Raw genomic sequence first — 24,594 nt, 5'->3', positions numbered from 1 at the left:
CACCCGGGGCACAGCATCCAGCATCCAGTCATAAAAAGGAAATGACTGCTGCTTTACCTGTCTTCCAAATTTTATGCAAAGTCACATGGCCTATCAGTATGCAGGGAAGGAAATCTCTGAAAATTTAGTTCTGGCCTGGCTGAGTCAACATAGAACACATCCACCCCAGAGGGGAAGACGAGGGCTTAGGTAATGGCTGGGAGAGGCAGATACAACTCTTACCCTCTCACAGACCGTCACTGCTGAGTGCCCCTGGGCAGGGCCTCCTGGCTAGGTGGGCAGTGGATTTCCTGACTGCTGCCACCAAACTGACTCCCTGGAAGTGACGGGCCCAGCATCTGCATTTAGAGGCAGTACACGAATCCAACAGAACTTAAACTCATGAATCATAAAGGCACAAAGGGCTCCTGAGTGCAGGCAGCATGAAAACACCCAAGCTTTGGCCTATAGCCACCTCTACACCCCACTCTCCACCATGTGTTCAGAGGATTGCACATGAAAATGCAGTCAATCCCAGGACCTGACTCCATGGGATGGCGGGTGGGTATAGGGCAAGAATGGGAGACAGTGACCCTCCTGCCATCTTGGAGTAGCCTGTGATTTATTTGGGTTTATTCATTCAGTGTTTACTAAGTGCTCCCCATGTCCCCTACACTGTTCTATGCATCAGGGAAATAAGTGAACAGAGCAGAGTCCTTGGTCACATTGAGCTTACCTTCCAATGAGGGAAACAGGTAGAAAAAAGTAGACAAGTAATGTCAGGTTGTGATATGTACTTTGGAGAAAACATACAGCAAGGTTGAGAAAAGAGTAAGAGGTGGTATTTTAGAGAAGGTGTCCAGGGAACAACAATCTTAGGGAATGTTAACCTGAGGACTTGCTATGTACCTAATACTGTTCTAAGGACTTTACATATATTGGTTCATTTAACCCTCAAAACAACCTAAGAACTTTCCCAAGTTATCATTAATAAGTAGAAGGACTAGGATTTTAAACACAGGCAATCTGGTACCAGAGCCCAAGCTTTAAACCAGGGAAGGTCTCTTGGTTGCAGTGAGTGAAGTGAGGGAGCAAGGAAGGCAAATATCAGAGGGAAGAACATTTCAGGCAGAGGGAACATCCAGTGCAAAGGCCCTGGGGCAGGTGTTTGGAGGAGTAAAACCAAGAGTTCAATTCTGGATATGTTTAAGTTTGAGAAGCTTATTAATTATTGAGTGATGTCTGAAGGGCAGTTGGATATACAAGTTGGAGCTTTGGGGGAAAGCTTGGAAATAGAGAGATGCATTTGTTTATCATCAGTATCCATGTGACATTTAATGCCACGGGACTAGATGAAACTCTAGGGAGTGAGAGAGAAAAGAGAAGTCCAAGGACTGAGGCTGGGGCAGGAGAGGAGGAAGCTTTAGCAGAGGAGACTAAAGAAGAGCTGCTGGTGGGGAAGGAGAAAACCCAGGAGAGAGGGCTACATGAAAGCTGAGGGAGAGAGTGCTTCAAGAAGGAAGAAGTGACTGGATAGTTCTGATTCTGCTGAGAGTCCAGTTAGCTGAGGCCTGAGAATTGACCATTGGATTTGACAACATGGAGGTCATCATTGGCCTTAACACTGGTGGCCTTTTGTAGATGTTACAGTACATGGAAAAAGCAGCCAAAGCTGTTTTGTTTCAGGTCAAGTGGAGAAGGGAGACTAAGGCCTAACCCTCCAGCCTTAGCTCTGCCTCTTTCCACCCACTAAGCCCCTGAGATACCTCCTAGGGTGTCTGGGACACAGTTTGAAAACCACAGATATAAGTCAACCCCTTTGTTTTATAGTTGATGAAGCTCAGGTCCAGAAAAGGGAAAACACTAGCTCGAGGCCATGCAACTAGTTAATGAAAAACCCAGGTTGAAATTTATCATTATTTAATGAGATTTAACAACAAACAAACGTGTTCCTAGCCTGTCATCATGTTGTTTTCTATGGACAGTGGTTACTGTGACAAGTAGGAAAATCAAAATAAGGTCTTCATTACTCTTGTATCTCTGTTGAACGAATTCAATTCATAAAAAATTCAGAAGCTTCACTGTTAATTAATAGTTTATATATTGTTTGCCCATACCCCATTTCTCAATGCTTCTGGTCATTCAGCAAGTTACATGTTTTCTGATCCTACATAATGATATGTAGTAGAGGATAGCCTATAAAATGGGTATAATAATAATAAGAACAATAGCTCACATTTGCTGACCACTGGCTGTGTGCTGTCAACATTCTCTGATCCTCACAACAGCCCCGTGAAGCAGGCCTAACAAGAACCATTCTTTGTGGGTTATGCACGGGATTGTATCATGAAGGAGAGTTCAGGCCCCAAGTGAGATTGCTTGATTGCTTATCCCATTTCCACTACTCACTGATGGTGAGACCCTGGACAAGTTCCTTACTCTCTCCATGCTTTAGTTTTGTCAGCTGTGTGAAATGCTTTGCAGACTGAAAAACAGGATCCAAGGATACGAGGTGACATTGATCATAAGCCAGGCACTGTTGTAGGCACTTCATCATCCCAGGCCTCATCATCCCAGGCCTGCCAGTTGGGTGCTGGTAGTGGATTACTGGGGGTTCTTTCTCTTCTGCTCGCTGGTTTGAATAAGCCCAGGTTGCATCAGGGAAATGTCTTTAATCTCCTCTTGCAATTGTCTTTGCCTTAGGATCTGTGCTCGAAGCTGAATGAACCTTTTCAGACACTGCCCAGAGAAGAGTATAAAGATAAATTAGCAGCTGAAGAAGGAACCAGCAGTGACGAAGAAGAAAGGTACAGGGGGACATGCAGACTTCCAAGGGCTCCAATGAATGAGGACTCAGATTTGGAAAGATTCATTCATTCATTCATTCATTCATTCATTCATTCATTCATTCATTCATTCTGTCCTCAAGTATTTATTGCTGCCCCCTGCATCATGCTTAGGGAGGAAACAGACATATCTTGTACATCTTCAGCACAGCTATGGGCTTTACATAAACTATCTTATTTGTCATACCAACCCAGAGAGGCCATTTAAAGTTTAAGAACCTGAAGCTCAAAGAGGTTAGCAAACATGCCCAAGATTCAGACCTGGACTGGCCTGAAACCTCTGCTTCTATGCTTCAAAATGTTCTTTAATTAGCGGAGATGGGAGGCTTTATCACCCAGGGGAAATTCCCATCTGTATTACCTATATTAGTTATTGCTGCTGCTGTAACAAATATCCCCCCAATAGCAGTAATCTTTAGCTCATAGGTGAGCAACCTTTATGCTTGGCTCTGCTGGGCTTATATGAGTTCAGCCCTTCACTGAGAGTGAGGTGTTATTTCTCTACCACAAACTAGAGTTCAAGCCTGCTCCACCTGCCTTCTCATGTTGGTACCCAAGCTGAAGGATTTGCCCCTATCTAGGGTATGTTGTTGTCATGGTAAAGGGATGAAGTTCAAAAAGGCTGAAGTAAACATGCAGTGCCTCTGAAAGCCAACATTCAGAACTGCACTTTTGCATTTCTACTCACATTCCAGGAGCCAGAGCAAGTCACAGGACCAAAACTATCAGTGGGCAGAGAAGAATACGCTCTCTGTGTTTTCATCAGCTTGGGCTGCTATGACAAAATAGCGTAGACTGGGTGACTTAGACAATGGAAATTTATTTCTTACACTTCTGGAGGTTGAGAAGTCCAAGATCGAGGTGCCCACAAGTCTGGTTCCTGGTGAGGGCTCTCTCCCTGGCTTGCAGATGTCCATCTTCTCAGTGTGTCCTCACACGGTCACATGGAAAGGGAGAGAGAGATCTCCTTTAATGGCAGTAATCCCATCATGAAGGCTCTACCCTCATGACCTAATTCCCTCACAAAGGCCCCCTCTACAAATATCATCAAATTGGTAGTTAGGGCTTAAACATAAGAATTTTGCAAGACACAATTCAGTCTATAGCATAGCCAGAAGAAGCAGGAGAATGGGAGAGTGAATATTTGCTGAGCAAATACAACATGCAGCAGTCTGTTACACCACCTCCAGGATTTTGATACAGTGCGTCTAGGGTATGTCACAGACATGTGTATTTTGAGAAAGCTTCCTAGGTGATTCTGAAGGCAGCACAGTTCTGATCCACTGCCCTGCACTAATGAATGACTGTGTGGGTCCTGAAAGATGGCATGTAAGCTTCTGCCACCTGGCAGCTCTCTAAGCAGTTGGGGAAGCAGGGCTGCATACAGTGAACTCTCCAGCTCATAATGCTTCCACAGCATCTTCCAGCTCTTGTCTCAGTATCTGTGAGGCAGATGAGCAAAAGAGTTAGTGAGGACAGACTCTGGAGTCGGCCTCCAGAAAAATCTCCATTCTACCACTTAATCACTGGCGGTCCTGTTTAGAACTCATGATCTGAGAGGGAAAGAAGGAATCTCTTTCCTGAAAACACTGGTGGTAATTTCATAAAGGCTTCCAGTGGGTCCAGCCTTGGTCACAAGTCCATCCTCAAGCCAAACATTCTGGCAAAGGAGATGGAGTGCTCTGATGGACCAGGCATGTGTCATATGCCCTTTCCTGGGGCCAGCTGAGGATGAGGGCAGAGTCAGTTGCACCCAAACCCCATAGACTAAATAGGATCACCATGGAAAAAGGAAAGACTTCCACAAGAAGATGCTGGCCAGACCAACAGCATGTGGTGAATACAACAGCCTTTTTAAAAATTATTTCTTCCATAGTGGCTGTATCAGTGAGGAGGGAGTCCCCAACTCAAGAAAATAAGGGGATGGGCTCCCGTGAGTGGTGGTTTTGGGTGGAAAGACTAAGCAGTGCATTATTATTTATGATAATAATAATAATAAATATTCATTAAATGTCAGAGTGTGATAAGCACATTAAAAAGATTAACCCATGTAATCTTCATTAGATAAATACCATTCATTATTAAAGTAATTCACTTTAAAGATTAGGGAAACTGAGGGATAGAGAGATTAAGTAACTTGCTCAAATTTATACTGCCAATAGATGGCACAGTCTAGATGATAGTCTCTCTGGCTCCAGAACTCACACTCTTAGCTACATCTCAACTTAAGGCAGCTGTTCTCATTTGTAACATGAAGGTTGACAGATTTTCTACCCTTTCAGGGTCACTTGATCCTTTAACAGTCAATAATAAGAACTGAAACTTTCACTTTTGGCCATGATAGAGTAATAAGATTTGCCCTCTTTCTGTAGACTATAAAACTGCAGAAAATTTTTGAGGCAATTCTTTTGAGTAATTGGTCAATGGACAGAGAAGGACTATGATTTGAGTAGGGAAACACACATTGAGTCCCACAATCACATCGCTTCTCAGCCTTTTGGCTAAGATCAAATGAATCCCACAATCACTCCACAGTTGCCCCAACTGCCTACCTGGGGACAGTTGCCAACCACAGCATGAGCAGGTGGAGCCAAGCTGAGCTGAGGAAGCAGGTATCAAAGTTCAAGGCTGCTAAAGCGAGTGGAATTTGTAAGGTAGGGCACCAAAAGAGAGGATCCCATGTAGAGGGAGGGTGGACAGAGATCTACATGAGGGTTTTCCATAGGGCCTTGGCCAAGGGCTTGACTGTGCATGTACAGGATGGCTCCATGAGGCCTGCAAGTGTGCTGATGCTATGGAGCTGAGAAAATGAAGATGCCAGAAGAAATTGGAGTTCTACTCAGCCAGGACAGAAAAGCTTTTCTGAGCACTGTGGTTATTCCATTGAAACCTCAAAAGGTCAGACCTTAGAAGTAACAAACATACCCTATAAGATAAGGACCACACCCTAGGACAAAGGACAATATTAAAATGTACCAACAATATTAAAATGCTCCAACAAAAGAGAAATTTAAACATAAAAGTATCAAAAAGGGCCTTCAGTGATTTAACTGCCTGCCAGAACAAAACTCAAACACTTTTGAAAATAAGACATAACCCAGACTCCTTACAATGTATTTTTCACAATATCCAGTATACAATGAAAACATTATGAGACTTAAAAAGAATCAGGGAAATGTGATGTATAATCAAGAAAAAAAAATCAGCCAATAGAAACAAATCCTAATATGATCTTGGTATTGGAATTAGTAGACAAGTACTTGAAAGCAATTGTAAAAATTATCTTCAAGGATATAAAGGAAAAGACTGTCATAATGCATGAGCAAATAGGGAATTTCAGCAGAGAAATGAAAACTATAAAACAGAAGGAAATTTAAAAACTAAAGTACAATATCCAAAATGAAAAATTTACTGGATGGGCATAATAGCAAATTGGAGAACATGAGAGGAAAAAATAATAGCATTAAGGCAGATCAATAGAAAGAAATAGAAAGAAAAGATTTTTTTAAAAATGAAGAGATCCTCAGTGACCTGTGGGACAATATCAAATGCTATAATATGCATGTATTTGGAACCCAAGAGAAAGAATAGAAAGAAAATGGGACAGGAGAAAATATTTGAAAAAATAATGGCTGAATTAGGTTTCAAGATGGCGGAGGCTGCGGCGGTTGGCGCGGAGTAGCTGAGGTGGAAAAGGCGGCCACTGGGCCTCAGGCAGCCGAGAAACTTGTGGACCTCCCTCTCGCCATCTCTTAAGGGAGGACCGCTGCTGGTGGCCGGTCGTGGGGGGTGACCGCCACTTTGCCCCCGGCAGGAGAGGCTGCCTCATTTACAGGCAACAGTTTTGAAGTGTGGAGCAGGAAAAGAACTGTTTCTTAGCTGCAAAAGCGAGTCTCGAAACAGGGAACAGGGCGCCAAGGCTGCTGTGGATGCAGCCAGGATCCCGGAGGCTGGGGCCGCGCTGAAGGCGGCCAGCTGCCCTATTCAGGATTCGAGGTTTCAGGCCGGCATTAAAGAAGATTCCTGGGAGCGCCCGAGCCGCGCCACAACTGAACAGCCCGAAGCGGCAGCGGCCGAGAACAGGGAAGGCGACAAACCAGAGACAGAGAGTGAACACCCGACCTGGCAAAACCCTGTGAGTGACCCCTGGCCCAGCTCTGTTCGGGGGGATTACGCCCACCCAGCTCCTGCCTGCATCACCAGGCCACTCACCGCCCCGGGGCTGCCTCCATTTTCCCAGGTGCAGGCAGCTCCGCCCGGCTAGGCCCTCACTGAGCCTTCCCACTTGCCTGGCCTGGTGCGGGGCTTTCCGGAGCCTGCGGGCCGGCCTCCCCTCCCACTCCCTCCACGGTTCTCTGGCGGGGCTGGTGGCGGGGGGCGTCCCCGGCCAGTGTCGGGAAGGCAAGGAAGTACGGGCGGGCCGACTGTCACTCCTCCACACCCTGGACTCCAGCCCCCAGTAAACTTCCTGTTACTGGGAGGCAGATACCATCTCTGCAGACACTAGTTCCGAAAAAAGCCTAACCAATTTCTGGTTGGGAATAGTATGGTAGGAGAGTTCCCAGGTCCGCTAGAACCTGCCGGAGAGCAGGCTGCAGGCGGGCACTAGACTCGGTTTATACCGGGGGGATACAAAGGTGAACAAGACCCGAGAAAGATCTACACAGTGCTACAAAGGCACCCAGAGAGACCGGTCGTCTGTGCCTAGCAGAAACCTGGTAGACTTCCTGGGCGAGGCGGTGCTGAGCAGGGTCTTGAAGGCCCAGCTGATAGACGAGGGGTGCAGAAGACACACCCCAGCCCAGCACAGTGTGCACAGAGGGGGGAGACGTGCGGCCAGGGAGGCGGAGACTCGACAGAAACCACACACCTGGTGGGGTCGCCACTGCACGATCTAACAGCCTGGGCCAGAGCACATGGAACGGGGAGAAGTCCTGTACAGAAAGTGAAAGCTCAACAGAGATCACACACCCTGTGGTGCGTGATCCACCAGCCCAGCAGAGTACAAGCTGACCAGAAAGGTGGATCCCCGGAGAAGCCCAAGACCCGAGGCAACCACACACACAAGACACTAGAGGCCAACTGAGCAGTCACGGCGGGAGCCATACCAAATTGGCAACCACAGCAACATCCTAGTTAGTCATTAGTCTCAAACCGGTGGACTGTGAAACCCCCTGCCACAATGAATAAACACCAAAAAAAAGACACCAGAAATACAAAAAATCAAGAAAGTACACCACCAAAAGTTAATAAATCTCATACTCTAGATCCTATAGAACAAGAAGCCCTTGAAATAACTGACAAGGAATTTCGAGTGATAATTCTAAGGAAACTGAATGAGATACAAGAAAACTCAGCTAGACATCATGATGAAATGAGGAAAAGTATACAGGATCTGAAAGAGGAAATATACAAGGAAATCAATGTTCTGAAAAAAAATGTAGCAGAACTTGCTGAACTGAAGAAGTTATTCAGCGAAATAAAAAACACAACGGAGAGTTTAACCAGCAGGCTTGTCGAAGTTGAAGAGAGAACCTCTGAACTTGAAGATGGGCTGTTTGAAATAACACAAGCAGACAAAAAGAAAGAAAAAAGAATCCAGGACATGGAAGAAAATCTGAGAGAGATATCAGACAACCTCAAGCGCTCAAATATCCGAGTCATGGGTATTCCAGAAGGGGAGGAAAATGGAGATTCCATTGAAAACATATTCAACAAAATAGTGGCAGAAAACTTCCCAGGTATAGGAAAAATCACAGATCTTCAGATCCAGGAAGCTCAACGATCTCCAAACGTATTCAACCCAAAAAGGCCTTCTCCAAGACATGTCATAGTCAAATTGGCAAAACTCAGAGACAAAGAGAGAATCTTAAAAGCTGCAAGAGAGAAGCGTCAAATCACCTATAAGGGAGCCCCAATCAGGTTAACATCAGACTTTTCATCACAAACCCTAAAAGCTAGAAAGGAATGGGATGATATTTTCAAAATACTAAAAGACAAAGATTGCCAGCCAAGAATACTCTACCCTGCAAGGCTATCCTTCCGAAATGAGGGGCAAATAGTATATTTCTCAGACAAACAAAAACTGCGGGAGTTCACTACCACAAGACCACCCTTACAAGAAATCCTCAAAGGAGTACTGGGTTTGGTTCCTGAAAAATAACTACCACTGCCATAAAAACCTAAGAAAAATCTAAACCCGCTAGTACAATAAAAATGGCATTCATGAAGAGAAAACAAGCTAACAAAAACACTATCTACAACCTAAGGAACCAACAAACAAAGAAACCAAACAGTAAATCAGAAAGCAAGGAACAAAAGACACCTAAGACAACCAAACAACCAATAAAATGCTAGGAATAAATCAACACCTTTCAATAACAACTCTTAATGTTAAAGGCTTAAATTCCCCAATTAAAAGACACAGACTGGCTGACTGGATCAAAAAGCAGGACCCAACTATATGCTGCCTACAAGAGACCCACCTCACCCATAAAGATTCACACAGACTAAGAGTGAAAGGATGGAAAAAGATTTACCATGCAAACAGAAAAGAAAAACGAGCTGGAGTGGCTATTCTTATATCTGACAAAATAGACTTTAAACTAAAAACCATAAAAAGAGACAATGAGGGACACTACTTAATGATAAAAGGACTGATCCATCAAGAAGACATAACAATCATAAATATGTACGCACCCAATGTTGGAGCAGCCAGATTTATAAAACAAACTCTATTAGACCTAAAGAAGGAAATAGACACTAATACCATAATAGCAGGGGACCTGAACACCCCACTGTCAATATTAGACAGATCATCTAGGCAAAGAATCAGTAGAGAAACACAAGATCTAAACAAGACTCTAGACCAATTGGAATTGGCAGATATCTACAGAACATTCCACCCAACAACCTCAGAATATTCATTCTTCTCATCAGCACATGGATCATTCTCCAGGATAGATCACATATTAGGTCACAAATCAAGTCTCAATAAATTCAAAAAAATTGGAATTATCCCATGTATCTTCTCAGACCACAATGGATTAAAACTAGAAATTAATAACAAACAAAACTTTGGAAACTATACAAACACATGGAAATTAAACAGCATTCTACTTAATGACATATGGGTCCAAGAAGAAATCAAGCAGGAAATCAAAAAGTTTATTGAAACTAATGAAAACAATGATACATCATACCAAAACCTGTGGGATACTGCAAAAGCAGTATTGAGGGGAAAATTTATTGCATTAAATGCTCACTTCAGAAGAATGGAAAGATGGCAAGTGAACAACCTAACACTTCACCTTAAAGAACTAGAAAAACAAGAACAATCCAATCCTAAAGTTAGCAGACGGAAAGAAATCATTAAGATCAGAGCAGAACTGAATGAAATTGAAAACCAAAAAACAATTCAAAAGATCAACGAATCAAAAAGTTGGTTTTTTGAAAAGATAAATAAAATTGACAAACCATTAGCATGGCTAACAAAAAAAAGAAGAGAGAAGACTCAAATAACAAAAATTAGAAATGAAAAAGGCGATATTACAACTGATTCATCTGAAATACAAGGAATCATTCGAGACTACTATAAACAACTATACTCCAACAAATTTGAAAATCTGGAGGAAATGGATAAATTTCTGGACCCACACAAGCTCCCAAAACTGAACCGTGAAGACGTAGAAAATTTGAACAGACCAATAACAATAAAGGAGATTGAAGCTGTTATCAGAAGGCTCCCAACAAAGAAAAGCCCAGGACCAGATGGATTCACAGCAGAATTTTACCAAACATTCAAAGAGGAATTGACACCGATTCTTTACAAACTATTCCAAAAGATTGAAACGGACGCAAATCTCCCAAACTCATTCTATGAAGCAAACATCATCCTGATACCAAAACCAGGTAAAGATATAACCAAAAAAGAAAACTACAGGCCGATATCCTTGATGAATATAGATGCAAAAATCCTCACTAAAATACTAGCAAACAGAATACAGCAACACATACGAAAAATTATTCATCACGATCAAGTGGGATTCATCCCAGGGATGCAAGGTTGGTTCAACATACGCAAATCAATAAATGTGATACACCATATTAATAAACTCAAACACAAGGACCATATGATCATCTCTATAGATGCTGAAAAAGCATTTGATAAAGTTCAGCACTCATTCATGACAAAGACCCTCTATAAGTTAGGTATAGAGGGAAAGTATCTCAACATAATTAAAGCCATATATGACAAACCCACTGCCAATATCATCCTGAATGGGGAAAAGCTGAAAGCTTTTCCTTTAAGAACAGGCACTAGACAAGGATGCCCACTCTCACCACTTCTATTCAACATAGTGTTGGAAGTACTAGCCAGAGCAATCAGAGAAGAGAAGGAAATAAAGGGCATCCAGATTGGAAAAGATGAAGTCAAACTGTCCCTGTTTGCAGATGACATGATCCTATATATCGGACAGCCTAAAACCTCTACAAAAAAACTGTTGGAATTGATAAATGATTTCAGCACAGTAGCAGGATACAAAATCAACACACAAAAATCAGTAGCATTTCTTTTCTCCAATAGTGAACATGGAGAAGGAGAAATCAAGAAAGCCTGCCCATTTACAATAGCCACCAAAAAAATAAAATACTTAGGAATTGAGTTAACCAAGGAGGTGAAAAATCTCTATAATGAGAACTACAAACCACTGCTGAGAGAAATTAGAGAGGATACAAGAAGATGGAAAGATATTCCATGCTCTTGGATTGGAAGAATCAACATAGTGAAAATGTCCATACTACCCAAAGTGATATACAAATTCAATGCAATCCCCATCAAAATTCCAAAGACATTTTTCTCAGAAATGGAAAAAACTATTCAGACATTTATATGGAACAATAAAAGACCACGAATAGCCAAAGCAATGCTCAGCAAAAAAAGTAAAGCTGGAGGCATAACACTACCTGACTTTAAGCTATACTACAAAGCTATAATAACCAAAACAGTATGGTACTGGCATAAAAACAGACACACTGACCAATGGAATAGAATAGAGAATCCAGAAATCAACCCACACACTTACTGCCATCTGATCTTTGACAAAGGCACCAAGCCTATTCAGTGGCGAAGGGACTGCCTCTTCAGCAAGTGGTGCTGGGATAACTGGATATCGATATGCAGGAGAATGAAACTAGATCCATACCTCTCACCATATACTAAAATCAACTCAAAATGGATTAAGGATTTAAATATACACCCTGAGACAATAAAACTTCTTAAAGAAAACATAGGAGAAACACTTCAGGAAATAGGACTGGGCACAGACTTCATGAATACGACCCCAAAAGCACGGGCAACCAAAGGAAAAATAAACAAATGGGATTATATCAAACTAAAAAGCTTCTGCACAGCAAAAGAAACAATTAAAAGAGTTAAAAGACAACCACCAGAGTGGGAGAAAATATTTGCAAAATATACATCTGACAAAGGATTAATATCCAGAATATATAAGGAACTCAAACAACTTTACAAGAAGAAAACAAGCAACCCAATTAAAAAATGGGCAAAAGAGCTAAGTAGGCATTTCTCTAAGGAAGATATCCAAATGGCCAACAGACATATGAAAAAATGCTCAACATCACTCAGCATCCGGGAAATGCAAATCAAAACCACATTGAGATACCATCTAACCCCAGTTAGGATGGCTAAAATCCAAAAGACTCTGAACGATAAATGCTGGCGAGGCTGCGGAGAAAAAGGAACTCTCATACATTGTTGGTGGGACTGCAAAATGGTGCAGCCTCTATGGAAAATGGTATGGAGGTTCCTTAAACAATTGCAAATAGATCTACCATACGACCCAGCCATCCCACTGTTGGGAATATACCCAGAGGAATGGAAATCATCAAGTCGAAGGTATACCTGTTCCCCAATGTTCATCGCAGCACTCTTTACAATAGCCAAGAGTTGGAACCAGCCCAAATGCCCATCATCAGATGAGTGGATACGGAAAATGTGGTACATCTACACAATGGAATACTACTCAGCTATAAAAACGAATGAAATACTGCCATTTGCAACAACATGGATGGACCTTGAGAGAATTATATTAAGTGAAACAAGTCAGGCACAGAAAGAGAAATACCACATGTTCTCACTTATTGGAGGGAGCTAAAAATTAATATATAAATTCACACACACACATACACACACACACACAAACCGGGGGGGGGGGGGAAGAAGATATAACAACCACAATTATTTGAAGTTGATACAACAAGCAAACAGAAAGGACATTGTCGGGGGGGAGGGGGGGAGGGAGAAGGGAGGGAGGTTTTGGTGATGGGAAGCAATAATCAGCTACAATGTATATCGACAAAATAAAATTTTAAAAAAAAAAAAAAAAAAAAAAAAACATACGCAAATCAATAAATGTGATACACCATATTAATAAAGTCAAACACAAGGACCATATGATCATCTCTATAGATGCTGAAAAAGCATTTGATAAAGTTCAGCACTCATTCATGACAAAGACCCTCTATAAGTTAGGTATAGAGGGAAAGTATCTCAACATAATTAAAGCCATATATGACAAACCCACTGCCAATATCATCCTGAATGGGCAAAAGCTGAAAGCTTTCCCTTTAAGAACAGGAACTAGACAAGGATGCCCACTCTTACCACTCCTATTCAACATAGTGTTGGAAGTACTAGCCAGAGCTATTAGAGAAGAGAAGGAAATAAAGGGCATCCAGATTGGAAAAGATGAAGTCAAACTGTCCCTGTTTGCAGATGACATGATCCTATATATCGAACAGCCTAAAACCTCTACAAAAAAACTCTTGGAATTGAATAATGATTTCAGCACAGTAGCAGGATACAAAATCAACACACAAAAATCAGTAGCATTTCTTTTCTCCAATAGTGAACATGGAGAAGGAGAAATCAAGAAAGCCTGCCCATTTACAATAGCCACCAAAAAAATAAAATACTTAGGAATTGAGTTAACCAAGAAGGTGAAAAATCTCTATAATGAGAACTACAAACCACTGCTGAGAGAAATTAGAGAGGATACAAGAAGATGGAAAGATATTCCATGCTCTTGGATTGGAAGAATCAACATAGTGAAAATGTCCATACTACCCAAAGTGATATACAAATTCAATGCAATCCCCATCAAAATTCCAAAGACATTTTTCTCAGAAATGGAAAAAACTATTCAGACATTTATATGGAACAATAAAAGACCACGAATAGCCAAAGCAATGCTCAGCAAAAAAAGTAAAGCTGGAGGCATAACACTACCTGACTTTAAGCTATACTACAAAGCTATAATAACCAAAACAGTATGGTACTGGCATAAAAACAGACACACTGACCAATGGAATAGAATAGAGAATCCAGAAATCAACCCACACACTTACTGCCATCTGATCTTTGACAAAGGCACCAAGCCTATTCACTGGGGAAGGGACTGCCTCTTCAGCAAGTGGTGCTGGGATAACTGGATATCGATATGCAGGAGAATGAAACTAGATCCATACCTCTCACCATATACTAAAATCAACTCAAAATGGATTAAGGATTTAAATATACACCCTGAGACAATAAAACTTCTTAAAGAAAACATAGGAGAAACACTTCAGGAAATAGGACTGGGCACAGACTTCATGAATACGACCCCAAAAGCACGGGCAACCAAAGGAAAAATAAACAAATGGGATTATATCAAACTAAAAAGCTTCTGCACAGCAAAAGAAACAATTAACAGAGTTAAAAGACAACCACCAGAGTGGGAGAAAATATTTGCAAAATATACATCTGACAAAGGATTAATATCCAGAATATATAAGGAACTCAAACAACTTTACAAGAAGAAAACAAGCAACCCAATTAAAAAATGGGCAAAAGAGCTAAGTAGGCATTTCTCTAAGGAAGATATCCAAATGGCCAACAGACATATGAAAAAATGCTCAACATCACTCAGCATCCGGGAAATGCAAATCAAAACCACATTGAGATACCATCTAACCCCAGTTAGGATGGCTAAAATCCAAAAGACTCTGAACGATAAATGCTGGCGAGGCTGCGGAGAAAAAGGAACTCTCATACATTGTTGGTGGGACTGCAAAATGGTGCAGCCTCTATGGAAAATGGTATGGAGGTTCCTTAAACAATTGCAAATAGATCTACCATACGACCCAGCCATCCCACTGTTGGGAATATACCCAGAGGAATGGAAATCATCAAGTCGAAGGTATACCTGTTCCCCAATGTTCATCGCAGCACTCTTTACAATAGCCAAGAGTTGGAACCAGCCCAAATGCCCATCATCAGATGAGTGGATACGGAAAATGTGGTACATCTACACAATGGAATACTACTCAGCTATAAAAACGAATGAAATACTGCCATTTGCAACAACATGGATGGACCTTGAGAGAATTATATTAAGTGAAACAAGTCAGGCACAGAAAGAGAAATACCACATGTTCTCACTTATTGGAGGGAGCTAAAAATTAATATATAAATTCACACACACACATACACACACACACACAAACCGGGGGGGGGGGGGGAAGAAGATATAACAACCACAATTATTTGAAGTTGATACAACAAGCAAACAGAAAGGACATTGTCGGGGGGGAGGGGGGGAGGGAGAAGGGAGGGAGGTTTTGGTGATGGGAAGCAATAATCAGCTACAATGTATATCGACAAAATAAAATTAAAAAAAAAAAAAAAAAACATACGCAAATCAATAAATGTGATACACCATATTAATAAAGTCAAACACAAGGACCATATGATCATCTCTATAGATGCTGAAAAAGCATTTGATAAAGTTCAGCACTCATTCATGACAAAGACCCTCTATAAGTTAGGTATAGAGGGAAAGTATCTCAACATAATTAAAGCCATATATGACAAACCCACTGCCAATATCATCCTGAATGGGCAAAAGCTGAAAGCTTTCCCTTTAAGAACAGGAACTAGACAAGGATGCCCACTCTTACCACTCCTATTCAACATAGTGTTGGAAGTACTAGCCAGAGCTATTAGAGAAGAGAAGGAAATAAAGGGCATCCAGATTGGAAAAGATGAAGTCAAACTGTCCCTGTTTGCAGATGACATGATCCTATATATCAAACAGCCTAAAACCTCTACAAAAAAACTCTTGGAATTGAATAATGATTTCAGCACAGTAGCAGGATACAAAATCAACACACAAAAATCAGTAGCATTTCTTTTCTCCAATAGTGAACATGCAGAACGAGAAATCAAGAAAGCCTGCCCTGGGCCGAGCCTGTGGCGCACTCGGGAGGGTGCGGCGCTGGGAGCGCGGCGACGCTCCCAGCGGCCGCGGGTTCGGATCCTATATAGGAATGGCCGTTGCACTCACTGGCTGAGTGCCGGTCACGAAAAAGAAAAAAAAAAAAAAAAAAAAGAAAGCCTGCCCATTTACAATAGCCACTAAAAAAATAAAATACTTAGGAATTGAGTTAACCAAGGAGGTGAAAAATCTCTATAATGAGAACTACAAACCACTGCTGAGAGAAATTAGAGAGGATACAAGAAGATGGAAAGATATCCCATGCTCTTGGATTGGAAGAATCAACACAGTGAAAATATCCATAATACCCAAAGTGATATACAAATTCAATGCAATCCCCATCAAAATTCCAAAGACATTTTTCTCAGAAATGGAAAAAACTATCCAGACATTTATATGGAACAATAAAAGACCACGCATAGCCATAGCAATGCTGAGCAAAAAAATAAAGCTGGAGGCATAACACTACCTGACTTTAAGCTATACTTCAAAGCTATAATAACCAAAACAGTATGGTACTGGCATAAAAACAGACACACTGACCAATGGAATAGAATAGAGAATCCAGAAATCAACCCACATGCTTACTTTCATCTGATCTTTGACAAAGGCACCAAGCCTATTCAATGGCGAAGGGACTGCCTCTTCAGCAAATGGTGCTGGGATAACTGGATATCCATATGCAGGAGAATGAAACTAGATCCATACCTCTCACCGTATACTAAAATCAACTCAAAATGGATTAAGGATTTAAATATACACCCTGAAACAATAAACTTCTTAAAGAAAACATAGGAGAAACACTTCAGGAAATAGGACTGGGCACAGACTTCATGAATACGACCCCAAAAGCACGGGCAACCAAAGGAAAAATAAACAAATGGGATTATATCAAACTAAAAAGCTTCTGCACAGCAAAAGAAACAATTAACAGAGTTAAAAGACAACCAACAGAGTGGGAGAAAATATTTGCAAAATATACATCTGACAAAGGATTAATATCCAGAATATATAAGGAACTCAAACAACTTTACAAGAAGAAAACAAGCAACCCAATTAAAAAATGGGCAAAAGAGCTAAGTAGGCATTTCTCTAAGGAAGATATACAAATGGCCAACAGACATATGAAAAAATGCTCAACATCACTCAGCATCCGGGAAATGCAAATCAAAACCACATTGAGATACCATCTAACCCCAGTTAGGATGGCTAAAATCCAAAAGACTCTGAACGATAAATGCTGGCGAGGTTGCGGAGAAAAAGGAACTCTCATACATTGTTGGTGGGACTGCAAAATGGTGCAGCCTCTATGGAAAATGGTATGGAGGTTCCTCAAACAATTGCAGATAGATCTACCATATGACCCAGCTATCCCACTGTTGGGAATATACCCAGAGGAATGGAAATCATCAAGTCGAAGGTATACCTGTTCCCCAATGTTCATCGCAGCACTCTTTACAATAGCCAAGAGTTGGAACCAGCCCAAATGTCCATCATCGGATGAGTGGATACGGAAAATGTGGTACATCTACACAATGGAATACTACTCAGCTATAAAAACGAATGAAATACTGCCATTTGCAACAACATGGATGGACCTTGAGAGAATTATATTAAGTGAAACAAGTCAGGCACAGAAAGAGAAATACCACATGTTCTCACTTATTGGAGGGAGCTAAAAATTAATATATAAATTCACACACACATACACACACACACACACACACACACACACACACACACACAAACAAACCAGGGGGGGGTGAGAAGATATAACAACCACAATTACTTGAAGTTGATACAACAAGCAAACAGAAAGGACATTGTTGGGAGGGAGGGGGGGAGGGAGAAGGGAGGGAGGTTTTGGTGATGGGGAGCAATAATCAGCCACAATGTATATCGACAAAATAAAACTTAAAAAAAAAAAAAAGCGGCATAAAGAATAAAATAAATAAATAAATAAATAAATTTAAAAAAAAAAAAAGAAAAAGAAAAAATAATGGCTGAAATGCATCAACTTACCTATAAAGGCAGTGAGTCCCAGCAGGATAAATCTAAAGTCAACACTCTCTAGATACATCATAGATAATCAGCTGAAAATAAAATGATACAGAAAAAACATTTTTTAAAGCAATCAGCTTTTTAAAAAGAAAAATTAGTACAGGGGACAAGAATACTAATGACAATTAACCTCTCATAAGCCTTTTGGACTCATTTTCTTCTGAAAGCCAGAAGACAACAGGGCAATATCATTAAAATACTAAAAGGAAAAAAATATATATCAACTCCAAATTCTAAATCCAATGAAAATATCCTTCAAAAATGAAGGAGAAATAAAAACATTTCAGGTACATTGAAGCTAAGAGATTTTTTAATTTTTTTTTTACCAGCCAATCTGCAGTATGGTAAATGCTGATGGAATTTATTCAAGCTGAAAGGAGTGCCAGAACAAAATGAAGTGCATCAGAAATTGTAAATGTATAAGTAAACATAAAAGACTACTTTTTTTTCTCTTAATTTCATTAAAAGACATCTGGCTGTTTAAGAAGAAAAATAATCATGATAATAACAATATTGCATTATGGAGTTCATAATGCATACAGTTGAATAATATGTGACCACACTAGCGCAAAGGACAGGGGTGGGGTTAATGGAATTATACTGTTGTAAAAGGCTTACATTTTACATGAGGAAATACATTAATTCTAAGTAGGTTGTGATAAGTTAAGGATACAAATTGTAATCCACAGAGCAATATTAAAAATTAATATGAAGAAGAGCTAAAAACCCAATAAAGGAACTCAGATGGAATACTAAAAAAATATTTAAGTCAGGTAGGAAGGTAGAAAAGGAAGAACAGAAAAATAATTTTTAAAAATGGGCACGTAGAAAATAAATAGCAAGACAGTCGATTTAAGCCCAACAATTTCATTAATTACAATGTAAATGAACCAAACACACCATCTAAAAGAGATTGTCAGCAAGGATAAAAAGGCAAGACATTACTATATGCTGTCTACAAGAGAGACACTTAAATGTAAAGACACTGTTATGGGCTGAATTGTGTCTCCCCCTAAAAATTCATATGTTGAAGCCCTAACCCTCAATACCTTAGAAGGTGACCATATTTAGAGATAGGGCCTTTTAAGAAGTAATTAATTTAAAATGGAATTATTAGGTTGGGCACTAATCCAGTATGACTGGTGTCCTTATAAGAAGAGGAGATAAGGACACAGGCTATACAGAGAGATGACCATGAGAGGACACAGGGAGAAGGTGGCCATTTACAAGCCAAGAAGAGAGGCCTTAGAAGAAACCAAACCTGCCCATACATTGATCCTTGGACTTCTATATGCCAGAATTGTGAGAAAGTATATTTCTGTTGTTTAAGCCACCCCATCTGTGGTATTGTGTTCTGGCAGCCCTAGCAAACTAATACAGGCACAGACAGATTTAAAGGTAAAAAGATGAAAAAATATATACCATGTAAACAGCATAAGGAAGCTAATGTACCTATATTACTATCAGACAAAATAGACTTCAGAACAAAGAATATTACCAGAGATAAAAAAGGATATTTCATAATAATAAAGGGGTCAATTCATCTGGAAGACATAACCATCCTAAATGTGTATAACTTAACAACAGAGCTTTAAAAATAATGAAGCAAATACTGAGAGAAATAAAGGGAGAAATCAAGAATCATAGATGGAGATTTTTACATTCTTTTCTGAGTATTTGATTGGACAAGTAGACTAATATCACTAAACATGTAGAAGATTTGAACTACACTGTCAACTAACTTGACCTTGATATTTATAGACAGTATGCTGAACAACTACCGAATAAATACTTTTTTTAAAGTGCATATAGGACATTACGATATAGGCAATATGAAAGGCTACAGAATAAGTCTTGATGAATTTCTCTCTATACTCTGTAATATATTCTATATTCAGAGGATATTCATGGAAATTAAACTAGAAATTGGTAACAAATAAGCTACAGGAAAATCCTCAAATACTTGGAAATTATGCAATATACTTCTAAATGACACATAGGTCAAAAAAGTAAAATTACAATGGAAATTTTCTATTATCATATTCAGTGATAATAAAAATATCAAAATTTGGGGGAATGGCTAAAGAGGGCAATTTATACCTTTAAATGCTTGATTTTAAAAAAGAATATTTTAGCATCAATTATCTAAATTTTGATCCTAAGGAACTGGAAAAGGATGAGCAAATTAAAGACAGAGTAAACAGAAGGAAGAAAATCATAGGGATAAGAGCAGAACTCAATGAAATAGAAAACAGCATATAGTGGAGAAAATTGATACCAGAAATTAGTTCTTTGAAAATGATATACCTATAGTAAGATTAAAAAAAGAGAGATAGAGTGCAAATAACCAATATCAGCAATGAAAGAGGGGACATCACTATAGATTCTATAGATATTGAAGGAATAAAAGCATTCTGTTAATAAACTTTATACCAATAAATTTGTCAAAAAGCAAATTCCCTGAAAAACATAATTTACCAATACTGACTCTGAAATAGGAAATATAAATAGCTCTATAACTATGGAAAAATTAATATTTAATTTGAAACATTCTCACAAGGGTAACTCCAGTCGCAGGTAGCATCGCTGGTGAATTCTAACAAACACTTTAAGGAAGAGGTAATAAATAGCAATCTTACAAAAGCTGTTTCAGAAAACACGAGCAGGACAGAACACTCCCCAATTTGTACTATGAGGCCAGCTTAATCCTGTTATCAAAAGCTAATAAAAACATTAAAGAAATGAAAATTACAAACTGATATACTTCAAGAATGCAAAATTGTCAATAAAGTATTTGAAAATCAAATCCAACAATACAAGAAAAGGAAAATATATCGTGACCAAATGGAGTTTATCCCAGGAATGCATGATTGGTTTAACATTTGAATAGGAAGCCATATTATTCACACGAAAAATAAAGGCAAAAAATAAGTGACTATCTCAATAGATATAGAAAAGCACTTGACAGAAGTTAATATCTTTTTATGATAAAAGCTTAGCAATCTATGAATAGAGGGGAACTTCCTCAACCTGAAAAAGATCATCTGTGAAAAACTACAGACAACATACTTAATGGTGAAATACTGAGCATTCCCTGCTAAGATTGGAAACAGGGCAAAAATTCTGTCCTCACTATTTAACATCATCCTGAAGGTCCTAGCCAGTACTATAAAGCAAGAAAAAAATACAGATCAGGAAGGAAAAGTAAAAATGTCTATTTGTGTACAAAATGATCATGGTTGAAATATTCAGTGTTGTTAGGATATTAATATACTCTAGGTTGACCTATAGATTTAATTCAATCCCAAATAAAATCCCAACAGCCTTATTTGTGGAAATCAACAAGCTGTTTTGTAAACTGATATGGAAAAGCAAAGGACCTAGAAAAAACTAAAAAATAAAAAATCTTGAAGAACTAGGTTGGAGGGTTCAGGCTACCTGATTTCAAGACATCTTACAAAGTTGGAGTAAGAAAGACTGTGTGGTATCTGTATAGCGAGACAAATAAGACAATGAAAGGTAACAGAGTATCTGGAAATAGATTCATGCACAGTTGGTAGATTAATTTTTGTTAATGGTGCCAATGCAATTCAATGGGAATAGGAAAAGTTTTTCGATGATGTTGGAACTGGATAAACTTGAGAAAAAATGAACCTCAACCCCGACCTCACACTATGCACAAAAATTCATTTGAGATGTTTCATACATCTAAACATAAAAACTAAAACATAGGAGAGTATCTTTGCAACTATGAGGTAGGCAATAATTTCTTATATAGCGCATGAAAACACCAATCATCAAACAAAAAACTGATAAATTGGTCTTCATAAAACTCACTAACAATTTCTCTCCTAGATATTTAAGCAAAAGAAATGAAAATATATATCCACAAAAACACTTATATAAGAATATTTCTAGAAGCCTTATTCATAATATATCCCAGAAGTGTAAATAACACAAACTTCCATCACAGGAAAACAGATAAATTGTAGTATATTTATGAAATGGAATGCTACTCAGCAAGAAAAAGTATGAACCACTGACATAGACAGCAACATGGATAAGTCCCAAAGACATTACATTGAGCAAAAGAAGCCCGAAACAAAAGAATACATACCACACGGTTCTGTTTGTATGATGCTTATGATCAGGCAAAGTAGTCTATGGTGATGGAAATCAAAGCATTGGCTGCAAGAGGAGTTTTGGGCTAGTGAAAATGTTCTGTGCTTTGAGATGTTGGTTTCATGGTTGAATATATTTGTCAAAACTCATTGGATCTTAAGATCTGTGCATTTCACTGTATATAAATTTTACCTCAACAAAACATTTTAAAATAATAATAACTGAGCCCTATCCTAAGACGAAGTCCAACCCCCGCTCCAGGGGTTCCTGGTGAGAGCTCACCTGTTCCACACAGCTGCCTGGTGGTGCCACTTGTCACTCTGGCTCTAGGTTGCTCTCCTCTGCTTCTCTGGCATTCTCCTAAACCTTGGGTTTGCTTCATACCTAGAGCTTAGACCCAGTATCCCCCATTTATTGCTCTTTAAAGATGATTGTGTTTGGCACATCTTCAAAGCCTGAGGATAACTTACAGAATTAGAATGTGGAGAAAACTGCTCTTTTTAAATGTTTAGTTAGTTGTTTATATATATATAATTCTTACTATGTGCCAGACTGTTTTAAGCACTTAATAGATATAAACTCTATGAATCCTTGTGTAAAAGTTACCATTATTATTATTATTACTTTTAAGAAAGTGTGTGTGTGTGTGCGTGTGCGTGTGCGTGTGCGTGTGTGTGTGTGTGTGTGTGTGTGTCCCCCTGTCCGGTACAGGGATCAAACCCTTGACCTTGGCACCATACTCTCTAACCAACTGAGCTAACTGGCCAGCCCAAAGTTACCATTATTAGCCGCATGTTATAGAGGAGGAAGCTCAGGCCCAGAGAGTTTAAAGATCTCACCCAAGATCACATAACTGGCTCTAGCACCCATGCCCTTAGCCACGTCCCTGTGCTGCTTCTAGCATCCAGCCCTTCCTTTCAGGGGTCCCCATTGGCTGTCTCTTCCTTAACTACCCAGCCTGAGCCCATGTGGCCGGGCCTTCTCACCTCTGCCAAGCAGAATCCCCCTTGTGATGGCCTTTCCTCACAACCCAGGGCCCTAACCTTCTAACCTCGGGTCCTTTGTTCTAATGTCCTTGCCAGGGGAAGCAAAACATTACTCACATCCTGGCAATCTCTACAGAGATGTCCACCATGTGGCATCCTTTTACAAGATTAAACAAGATAAATACTTAACATCCCCGTCTAAAGCAAATTACATTTGAATTTCTCTGCTGGTTCAAAAGTTCAGAGTTGTGGAAGGGAGGGTCTCCTCCAGAGACATTTGTCAGCATCTTATCTAGAATGCAAAATGATTGCAGCTTTAAACTAGCATTTTCTTATTCATGCTACATGTGTAGAGGTCTATTTATAGGCCCCCCATTTATTCTTGGGGATAACCAGTAAAACTTATGAGCATGCTTTGAAAAGTGCAAAGCATGGTGTGAAGTAAAGCCTTATTGTTTCATTTTTTTTCCATATGCAGGAAGAGTTGTGAAATTAGACCATAGAGACCTCTTTTTTGGAGTACCCAAGGGCCACATAACACTAGTAACACTAGGCTTTGGTCATTCTGACACTCACTCATCATTTATTCAGCACCCACTAAAACAGATTTTGGTGGTTCCTGCTGATCCTGATTGTATCCTAAGTGCAATAACACTTAGAATTTATACATCGGGTTGCTTTTTGAAAGTCAAGTAAGATGTTTCTCACCCCACTCATTGCTATTGGAGCTCCCTCCTCCCAGCCAGAGTGGCTGAGACGTTCTCAGGATGGTAATGTCATTCCCAGCCCTAGGACTTTTTGTGATTGTGGCCTCCCTGTCTTCAAAGGATCAAAGTGCCTCTCAAGGAGGGGAGTGATCCGCAACCTCCACTGGGCTCTTTGCTGAAGGAGAAGGCACCTGAAATCGAGTATCTACAGGAGGACTGGCAAAGCCAGAAAGCCAAATTGCAAGCCCAGGTAGGAAGACGGCTCTGGTGGGGATGTGCCCTCACACTGAGACCCTGCCCCCTCGTCCTTGCAGACAGCCTTGGAAGTGCATGCAGGACCCCATTCACATCCAAGCTGGGGAGGGCCTCACAAGTCCAGCGCAAAGTGGGATTCTTAGTTTTATTTACTCATTCATTCAAGACCTGCTGTGCTCATGAGTGCCTACTATGAGCCACTGATGGCACATCCATGAACAAACGAGACAAAATTCCTTGTATTTAACATATAAGGATATGTATGTTTTAGCGCAGAGATGGGAACAGACAATAAGTC

General features: G+C 40.0%; 1 protein-coding gene across 1 annotated transcript in view; it reads left to right on the top strand.

Moving 5' to 3' along the window:
- FAM184B (family with sequence similarity 184 member B) overlaps positions 1-24,594 on the top strand; it is a 143,044-nt gene that overhangs the window by 98,073 nt on the left and 20,377 nt on the right. Inside the window, 2 exon segments of the mRNA XM_063108847.1 lie at positions 2,683-2,786; positions 24,162-24,291. Coding sequence (XP_062964917.1) covers positions 2,683-2,786; positions 24,162-24,291 — 234 coding nt within the window.

This window comes from Cynocephalus volans, chromosome 9 (genome assembly GCF_027409185.1).
Source record: "Cynocephalus volans isolate mCynVol1 chromosome 9, mCynVol1.pri, whole genome shotgun sequence".
In the NCBI taxonomy this organism is placed as follows: Eukaryota; Metazoa; Chordata; class Mammalia; order Dermoptera; family Cynocephalidae; genus Cynocephalus; species Cynocephalus volans.
The sequence above is the reverse complement of the archived record's forward strand: the minus strand, read 5'-3'. Positions and strand labels throughout refer to the sequence as shown.